This window comes from Fundulus heteroclitus, chromosome 5, assembly GCF_011125445.2.
Source record: "Fundulus heteroclitus isolate FHET01 chromosome 5, MU-UCD_Fhet_4.1, whole genome shotgun sequence".
Lineage (NCBI taxonomy): Eukaryota > Metazoa > Chordata > Actinopteri > Cyprinodontiformes > Fundulidae > Fundulus > Fundulus heteroclitus.
This window is the reverse complement of record NC_046365.1, coordinates 40,331,588-40,341,162: the sequence shown is the minus strand read 5'-3', so window position 1 is coordinate 40,341,162 and position 9,575 is coordinate 40,331,588. Positions and strand designations below refer to the sequence as shown.

The following is a 9,575-nucleotide window of genomic DNA, read 5'->3' as shown; positions in this document are numbered from 1 at the left end:
ACCCCATTAATTTGGTTGTAAATATAATAAAATAATAATTATATATATATATATATATATATATATATATATATATATATATATATATATATATATATATATATTTATTTATTTTTTTTTTTTTTTAACAATATAACAATAAAATAAACTGCTATCTTGTTTAAATCACAAAACTACCACTTTTAAATTTAACTGATTTATTCTATTCTATTTTATCTATTTTACTGTGTAATTAAATCATTTTTACAGTCCATTTCTACCAGTGGGGGTTCTAGACCAAATTTAGCAGGGGGGCCAGGGTGGGGCCAGTGTTTTTTCACAGGGGCACAGAACAAAAGATTGGGGGGGAAATAAAACTCAACAGGTCAACATTTCATCGTTTAATATATTAAGTGAGCCAAAGAGCCAATTGTGGCTCTGGAACTGCAGGTTGCAGACCCCTGATCTTTTCTCAATACAACAGGAGCATAACGTGAAACAGCTTAATTTTTAATTATTGTTATTTTTTTATGTTTATTTTTTAATTATTTAGTTATTTTATTATTGGGTAAAAACATAAACGAAAAAAAAAATACAACTGATCCAAATGACCAGTCAGTCACGGTATCTTTGTCAGCATTTATCATCCTAAGAAATTTAATATCATGTCTTTAGGACAGGGGCCATAACAGGGGCCAGGAACAGTTCTACAGGGGCACAGGCCCCTGTTGGCCCCTGTCTAGAACCGCCCCTGATTTCTACCATGGCCCCTCTTGCAATTATAGTAACCTCCCCAGAAGGCGCCCCCCACTTTGGGAACCAGTGCACTCTCAGTGAATTTAATTACTGTTAATCTGATTTTCCATTTACAGCTAATGACATCACAACATTAAAATTTACACTAGACCAACAAAAACTTGGCAGATAATCTTATTTAACTGCTTAGATTAAATAAATACACTTATGTCAAGAAACTTATTTTTAATCAGAGGTGTCAAGTAAGTAACTAAGTACAAATACTTTACTTAAGTAGACATTTTGGTTTATACTTTAGTGGGAACATTATTTTTTTGCCTACATTTTACTTCTACAATTAGCAATTCTCTGTACTTTCCTTACAGTTTAAAAAATAGTCTAATTACTTCTTTGATTTCAGCTTGGTATAATAAAAAAACAAAAACAATATTCAGATAAATGGCGTTTTGGTGGTTTTTATGGTGGTTGAAGGCAGCACTGCACCAAGTTGTTTGCCAAACGGCCCAAAGAAAACTTAAGAAGAACAAAACGTAAAATAAGAACATTGGATTTTTAGAATTATTTGTTATTTTCCTACTTTTTTATTAAGTTTTTGGTTAACCGCTAGGATGAATCATTCATTTTGACAACACTGTCTCCTGTATACAGACAACCGTACAAGGGGTAATGGTTATAAAAAGTTAATGCACTCATTTGCATGTCCAGTTTTCTTATCTTACATCTGTTGTCCTCATCAGTGGTTAACCCTAACCCTAGGCTGAATATTAAGTTATAATCCAATAATAACAAGTAAAAGGTTATTGATAATATGTCTCTGAAGTTTGACTGTTTGCACCAATACCTATAGGCAACCAGACATCAGATGTTCTGCTCCATGAAACCATGTTAATGCTCAGTGTTGCAACAATATGGAGCTTTAATGTATGTGTACTATACAAATGGTTCGTTTTAATGCACATATATGTGGGTGAAATAGACAATCTCCTTTTTTCCCCCAATATTAATTAACATGATACTATACAATTATAGTAATAGGTGGGTATGGGGGGATACCTCTACTTTAATACTCTACTTAGTTTTATATGTGGTACTTTTACTTGAGTAAAAGGTTTGAATTGATGCGTCTACTTCTACAGAGGTATTTTTAAACCCTAGTATCTAGACTTTTACTTGAGTAATAGATGTGAAAACTTTTGAGACCTCTGTTTTTAAACCACCGTTTACAGTCCCGCTTTTAAAGAGCTTTTTTTTGTTCATGTTCAGCACTTTGAATGGTCTTGTTACTGAAAAGTGCTTTATAAATAACCTTGCCTTGGCTAGAAGTCCAAAAAAGGTTAAAAATAAAACAACTGGACTTCCAGTTGTTTTATTTTTAACCTTTTTTGGACTGATCATGACCTGAAAGACAGAATCTTCACCAACACCTTGCCTAGAAGGTTCTGTCTCACAGCTTAACTCGTTTTTAATCTCTGGTTCTCACTTATTTCTCATAATTAATTATCCGGTTGTGTTTTAAGTTCTACGTTCATTAGCTAGTAGTGGACAGTTCATTTATACTCTTCTGGCATCTGTTCATTACAAAAAGCTTCTGTTACGGTGGAGCTGTGGCTCCCTGACATGATGATGAAGAGAGCTACAGTGTGAAACAAAAAAAGAAAAAGGTGGTCAGTCTGTGCCTGAAGCGGAAGAGTTTCAGTATCTTGTTTACCACCAGTGACGGTAGGAGGGAGCGGGCAGACGGGCCGGGGCTTCTTCTTCTTCTGTGGTTGAGATCATTGCAGGCCTCTCTCAGTTTTCATGGAGACTGGATAGAGATGGCCTCGCTAATTTCAGGCCTAGAACCACTGCTGACTAAACAGAACATAAACCTGGAGTTCTGCTCTCTGGAGAAAGTCTGACCATCAGTGCAGGAAACGAAACTCAAGAGAGCTTTGGTTGTGCAGCAGGTTGGAGATCCAAGGCACACCAGCAGCAAATAAGAACATAATAACAGATAAAGAAATAAACAGGATTTTGGAGTGTCCTAGTCAAAGTCTGGCCTTGAGGAGGCAGGTCATGCTGGGAAATGGTGCAATGTGGCTAAAGTTCCTTCAGAGAAATAAAAACATGCTGTTTGCCAGTTTTCCCAAATGATTGATGGAAATCTTCGCTGCCCAGAGGGACATAAACTTTTATTAGGTTTAGGGGGGGATTACTTTTTCCTGAGGGCCGGGGTAGTTTTGAAAGCTGTTTTCCTCAGTAAATAAAATAGTTTTATAACAAATTTAGTCTAAATTCAGTTTTTTTATGTTACATATGTTTTTAATTGTATCTTAAGTATCTAGGTGAGACAAAAACAGCAGAAACATTTCCTGACGACGGCGTAATTGACTGGTGGTCGGTTCAATTCCAGGAATCGTGTTTGCACCTTACGGGCCGGTCTGGAGGAAGCAGCGGCGGTTCTGCCACGCCACCCTCAGGAACTTCGGCCTGGGCAGGCTGAGTCTGGAGCCGTGCATCCAGCAGGGCGTGGCCTCCCTCAACGCGGAGCTGCTGAGGCTGAACGGCGAGCGCGGCGCCTCCGGCGTGGACCCCTCCCAGCTGATCAGCAACGCCGTGTCAAACGTCATCTGCTCCCTGATCCTGGGCCGCCGCTTCCACCACGAGGATCCCGAGTTTCGCACCATCCTGGACCTGATGTCGCGGGGGCTGGAGATCTGCGTGAACAGCCCCGCGGTCCTCATCAACGTCTTCCCGGCGTTCTACTATCTGCCCTTCGGGGTGTTTAGGGAACTACGGCAGGTGGAAAGGGACATGACGGTGTTCCTGAAGAGGATTATCGCAGACCACAGTGAGAGCTTAGACCCGGACAACCCCAGGGATCTCACAGACATGTACCTGATGGAGACGCTGGCACAGCAAGCTGCAGGAGAGGAGGGCAGCAGCTTCACAGAGGACTATCTCTTTTATATAATAGGGGACCTCTTCATCGCTGGAACTGACACCACTACCAATTCAGTTCTGTGGGTTCTGCTGTACATGGTCTTATACCCTGATACCCAAGGTAAGAGCGCCACCATAAACTCTGCTTTGTATCGAACACAGGCCTTTATGAGATTCTCAGGGTTTGATCTCTGTGAGGAAGAAGTACAGTTTTTGTTACATTTAATAATCTTTACAGTTGTAATATAAAAGTAAACATCTGCTAAGTTTTACAAAAACATCGAATGCAGAATATCAGAGCTTTTAGAGTCCAACAAGTGGACTATTAGCTGCTGCATTATACTGCAGGTCTGCTGGTGGTTCCTAGAGTCTCTAAAAGTAGAATGGGAGGCAGATCCTTTAGCTGTCAGGCTCCTCTCCTGTGGAACCAACTCCCAGTTTTGGTCCATGAGTCAGACACCCCGTCTACTTTTAAGACTAATCTTAAAACTTTCCTTTTTGATAAAGTTTCTAGTTAGAGTGGCTCATGTTACCCTGAGGTATCTCTGTAGTTATGCTGCTATACGCTTAGGCTGCTGGGGGACATCAGGGCCTATTTCTCTCACTGCTGAGTTCTCCTACTCCTCTCCAGTTTGCATTGTTTGTTGTTATTTCAGCTTTTAACTTTTAGTTCTTTGTCTTTTTTCTCTTCATAGAAGGTACACCTGGTCTGATGTTCTGTTAGCTGTGACATCATCAGGGGAGGCTGATCACCCTCTACTACCATCTAACATAGAAAGTACTCCTGGGTCAAAGTGAGCTTCTTTGTTTTCTGTGTCTCTGCTCTGTCTTCTGTAACATAGAAAGTACTCCTGGGTCAAAGTGAGCTTCTTTGTTTTCTGTGTCTCTGCTCTGTCTTCTCTAACATAGAAAGTACTCCTGGGTCAATGTGAGCTTCTGTGCTTTCTGTGTCTCTGCTCTGTCTTCTCTAAGCCCCAGTGGGTGGAGGCAGATGAGCGTTCACACTGAGCCTGGTTCTGGTTCTGCTGGAGGTTCTCCTCCCTGTTAAAGGAGAGTTTTCCTCTCTACTGTCGCTTCATGCATGCTCAGTATGAGGGATTGCTGCAAAGCCATCAACAATGCAGACGACTGTCCACTGTGGCTCTACGCTCTTTCAGGAGGAGTGAATGCTGCTTGGAGAGACTTGATGCAACCTGCTGGGTTTCCTTAGAGAGGAAACTTTCTCACCAACCTGGAGGATCTGATGGAGGCTGACTTTAGAAAGAGACTTGAGATGACATGTTTCATGAATTGGTGCTATGTAACTAAAATAAAATTGAATTATTTAGTTGAGTTATCTGTTCAGTTAGCTATCCCACATTCAGCTGCTTGGTGGACATCATGGGTCACCACTTGGAGTAATAACTGTACCTATTTTTCATAACTAGAGCTATTTCCAAATATTTCCAGACTTGTCCTGTCAGCAAAACAAAGGTGTAGCCGGCTGTCTTCAGCCAGCTGACTGGCAGTGTGCAGCAAAAGATGGCCTTTACCTTCTAACTCGGCCCACAACAGAAACTTCTCTTTAAAAGACCCGTAGGAATGGGATGACTGATAAATTTATTTATCAGAGACGCAGCTTTCATTCATCTGTGGGTTTTGCCAGAAGTTTCTTTCATGTGGGACTTCAAAGCGGTTCTGATCAGCAGTTCTTCAGACTTTCTGCAGAGTTCCCGTTTGGACTTGACCACTTTTTAGAGGAATGTTTAGGGTCGGTGAGCAACTTCCCTCCTCAGAGACTTTGTTACAAAATTTGTTAATCAGTTAATCATCCGTCTTTATGGTTTAGTTTGATATTTTATGTCTCATAAACTCACTATAACAAATATGATTTGTTATAGTGAGTTTATGCTGAGATGCACAGTTTTCTGTAAGTCTTTTCTCAGAAATAAAGAAAAATGAATTAATTGTTAATAATTTGCATAAACATTTACTTAACATAAAATTCATATCAATAGGAATCATTGGGAAAAGGCTTCATGGTTTGTTAAATTATCTGAAAGGAAAAGAAAACATGGCGGCGCATCCTCGTATATTCTGGGGTTTGTTTCAATCAGCTTCACATCTAGAGACTGAAAACTTTCAGATTTTTATTTGTAAAAAGCTTTTAGTTTACTGTATTTCCCTCCAGTCTCACAGTTATGGACTGCTGTGTGCCTAAAAGCCCAACGGAAGACATGAACGTTTGTGGCTAAAAGGTGACAAATCGCTTAAAAGGCCAGAAGCAGGAATAAAGATGTTTACATCTATGAAGAGAATTTATCATATATTTTAGATCTCTAGATGTTTTCTTCATGTCATGTAGAATATTTGCTTTTTTATTAAACATGTTGTGAAAAACGGAATTAATAATCTGCAGTCGGTTCGCGTGTCTCTTGTACTTCCTGATTTTTTTTTTTTTTTGTCAGCTTGCCAGTCTGGCTCGGTAAATATTCAAACCACATCTCAACATAGACGGATGTGTCAGCATTTTCATTCTCGGTGTCATTTTAACCAGGCTGCACTGGTTTGTTCTGTGAATTTTGGCCATTTTCCATGACTAATTCATCCAGAGCCATGAACCTAGCGACGCCTCCGTCCATCTGTTTGGGTTTCAGAGCAGGTCCAGGCAGAGATCGACAGAGTTGTGGGCAGACGGCGTCCTCCATCCTTGACAGACAGAGGAAGCTTGCCTTTCACTGAAGCCACCATCATGGAGGTGCAGAGACTGACCGCAGTGGTTCCTCTCAGCATTCCTCACATGGCATCAGAGACCACAGGTAACCACAAACCAGAGGGCGGGCTGTGATTTAACCCAGAACCTCTTGTCTTACGCGCTTTTCTTTTCAGAGTTCAGGGGCTACACCATTCCCAAGGGAACGGTCATTATGCCCAACTTGTACTCAGTCCACAGAGATCCCAGCGTCTGGGACGATCCGGGCGCCTTCAAGCCGGCTCGGTTCCTGGACCATGAAGGAAAATTGCTGAGGAGGGAGTTCTTCATACCGTTTGGTGTCGGTATGGCACTCACAATGCACAGCTCCGTCTGAATAAATCAGAATATCTTCAGGAAGCTTGTTTATTTCTGTTATTTATGATGATTATGGCTAACAGCTAATGAAAAACCCAAAATTCAGTTGCTCAGGAAATGTAAATATGTTATTTTACCATAGACTTGTACAGGTCTATGGTTCTAGAAAATGGCTCCTAACATCTCGGCAGACCCCACACATCCCCGACACAAAGCGTTTAGTTTTTAACCATCTGGTCGGAGCTACTGAGCAGTTTCTGCTAGAACCAGCCTCCACAGAGACGGTTCTTCCCCCAGGTTGCCTCTCTGATGAACACAACCAACACCTTACAGCCTGATTAGTTAGCTACACCGCTATGAAGCATTTGCACTTTCACAACCTGTAACCTTTTCTTTTCTCTGCATAAAAAAACACTTTTTATATAGTTTACTAAAAGCAGCAGCGCAGCAACTGCAGTTTGCTCAGTGCGAGTTGCCAGAGTTGACAAAGACTCCTGAAAAGGTGCCGAAAAGTCTTCAGAAAGAACAGAGAAAGTCCGCTTGCCTTCGATTTAAGCTTGTCCCGCATAACTGCACAGTCAAGTTTACTAAATGTTTGTACGCTGTGAGCGCTTCAACCAAAGTCAAGTTGAATTTATTTCAGACACACAAATATATAATAAATTAAAATATATGTCCTTGTAACATAAATTAAAACCGTCTGAAAAAGGGTGTATTGGCAGAAGCAATAAGCTTATAAAGCCCACCATCCAAAACCAATTTACACTGGACTAGAAAGAAAAAGAGAAAAAGATGGCTACCTTTTATAATATATACCAAAATATGATTTTAGGAAAATAATTATTCTACAATAACATTTTGAAAAAAAGGTAATGCACCCAATATCTTGCTGCTCTTAATTACATTCACATGATTCATAATATTTAATCACATTATTCTTAAATATATTTTTAAACCTTAATGTTGTACAGTCTTTTAGCTCCTGATCTATTTTGTTCCATACATCAACCCCAACAAAATAAATACAATGCTGTTTTACATTTGTTTTTGCTTTTGGTTTTCTGAACATTTTATACTCTCTAAGATCCTAAGCACCGTCCCTGATCAAAAACAGATCCTGAATGTGCGCTGGCAACAAATTATTATTACTTTGTACATGATTGAGCTGTTTTAAAGTCAACCAAATCTTTAAATTTTAATGTTTTGAAATTAACAAAAAGTTGGTTTGTATGCTCTCTAGAATCTGCTTTATTTACAATTCCAACAGATTTCTTTTGAATTTTGAACAATGGGTTTAAATTAGTTTTATAGGGGTTTCCTCACACTTCAATATAGTACATAAGGTAAGTCAAAACTAATGAACAGTACAAGAGATATAATGTTTTTTTTATTTAAAAGGTCTTTAATCAAGTTCCTTGATTATGTGCTCCATCATGAGCAGATAAAGGTGATGGACATGCGCTATAACTATTAGGCCACGGTGGAAAGAAGAAGACTGGACCGCTGCTCATCTCCGTGACACGCCCCACTCATGCAGTAATTCTTGCTAAAGGAGCCCGGACCAAATATGGAGTGAATATTTTTGATAGGCAGATATTTCTGTTTTAAAAAAAATCCTGTTTTGTCTTATGCAATATTCCAATTTGAATTTCAGTTTTGCTGTAAGCCGTAATCATCCAAATGGACAGAAATAGACACTTGAAATGTTTTCCTCCATTGTGGAATGAATCTACATGAGTTTCAGTGTTTGAAATAACTAAATGTTTCACTGTTTAATTCTAATTTACTGATCTGCGCCTGACCTGCAGAGGCTCTTAGATCAGAGATGTGACGGTATGTGTGTCGTGTCGCGGTCAGGTCGGAGGGTGTGCATGGGCGAGCAGCTGGCCAAAATGGAGCTCTTCCTGACCGTCACGGGTCTGCTGCAGGCCTTCAGCTTCCGGCTCCCAGACGGGAAACCCGCTCCGTCTCTGCAGGGTCGGTTCGGCCTGACGCTGGCGCCCTGTCCCTTCGCTGTGTGTGTGAGCGCCCGCACCCAGGAGGGTCTCAGCTAGATGGGCCGCTGGGACGTCTGGCAGAACCCAGAGATGCTTCTCAGGTGTCCGACTCTGAATCAGAGAGTTCTTAAACCAAAACGTGGCTCTTTGCAATATTTTATTATCTGTTCATTTCAAGAATATTTCTCTAATTAGTCAAAATGTATTTGACTATAAAAACTAGGATTTTATTTTCAGGTTATTTCACTTTAATGCAATGACTTTAATGCAATTGTGTAAATGTTTTTATTTGTTAAGCACTTAGGAAGATATTTATCTAATTTTAGAAGTCATTTTAATCTGTTAAGATCAGGTTTTTTTATGTTTCTATAAAATACCAGATGAAGATTTTATTGTTTCATGGCAATATTTACTGCATATTTTCTCTGTATATATGATTAAGAGAAGCTTTGAATTTCTGCTCTGTATGTAATACAGATAGGATTACTAGAAGTTGGAATATTAATGAGGTTATTGTCATATTTTAAATGTTTTCTGCTTTGTTTTTCTAAAAAACGGATGCAGCTCTGTTATAAGAATTGTTGAAAAACAGGATATTATTGGAATGTTTTATTAGAAGTTTTATTTAAACAAATGTAATTTGTATCTGCTGCTGAAATGTCTGTGGAATCGGATAAGAGTTATTTTTTCACGAAAAAAAAAAAATCAAATGTGAAATGACATGACTGATCTGAGATCAATTAAAATGGGAATCATGTTGGAACATTATTTATTCATTTTTACCAAAATTACCCAAAAGTTCCCAGGTGCAGTTTTTAATTTGACCAGCAGAGGTCGCTAAATTTCTGAATGATTTCTTGAAACTTGAAACT

The 9,575-nt window shown here is 39.4% G+C and overlaps 1 protein-coding gene across 1 annotated transcript; it reads left to right on the top strand.

Moving 5' to 3' along the window:
• Positions 1–742: 742 nt before the first annotated feature.
• On the top strand, positions 743–9,466 carry LOC105917817 (cytochrome P450 2U1). Its single transcript, XM_036136678.1, has 5 exons — positions 743–812; positions 3,128–3,778; positions 6,294–6,455; positions 6,526–6,693; positions 8,564–9,466. The coding sequence occupies exons 1-5, from the start codon at positions 743–745 to the stop codon at positions 8,758–8,760; spliced, it is 1,248 nt and encodes a 415-aa protein (XP_035992571.1). The 3' UTR covers positions 8,761–9,466.
• The last annotated feature ends 109 nt before the right edge of the window (positions 9,467–9,575 follow it).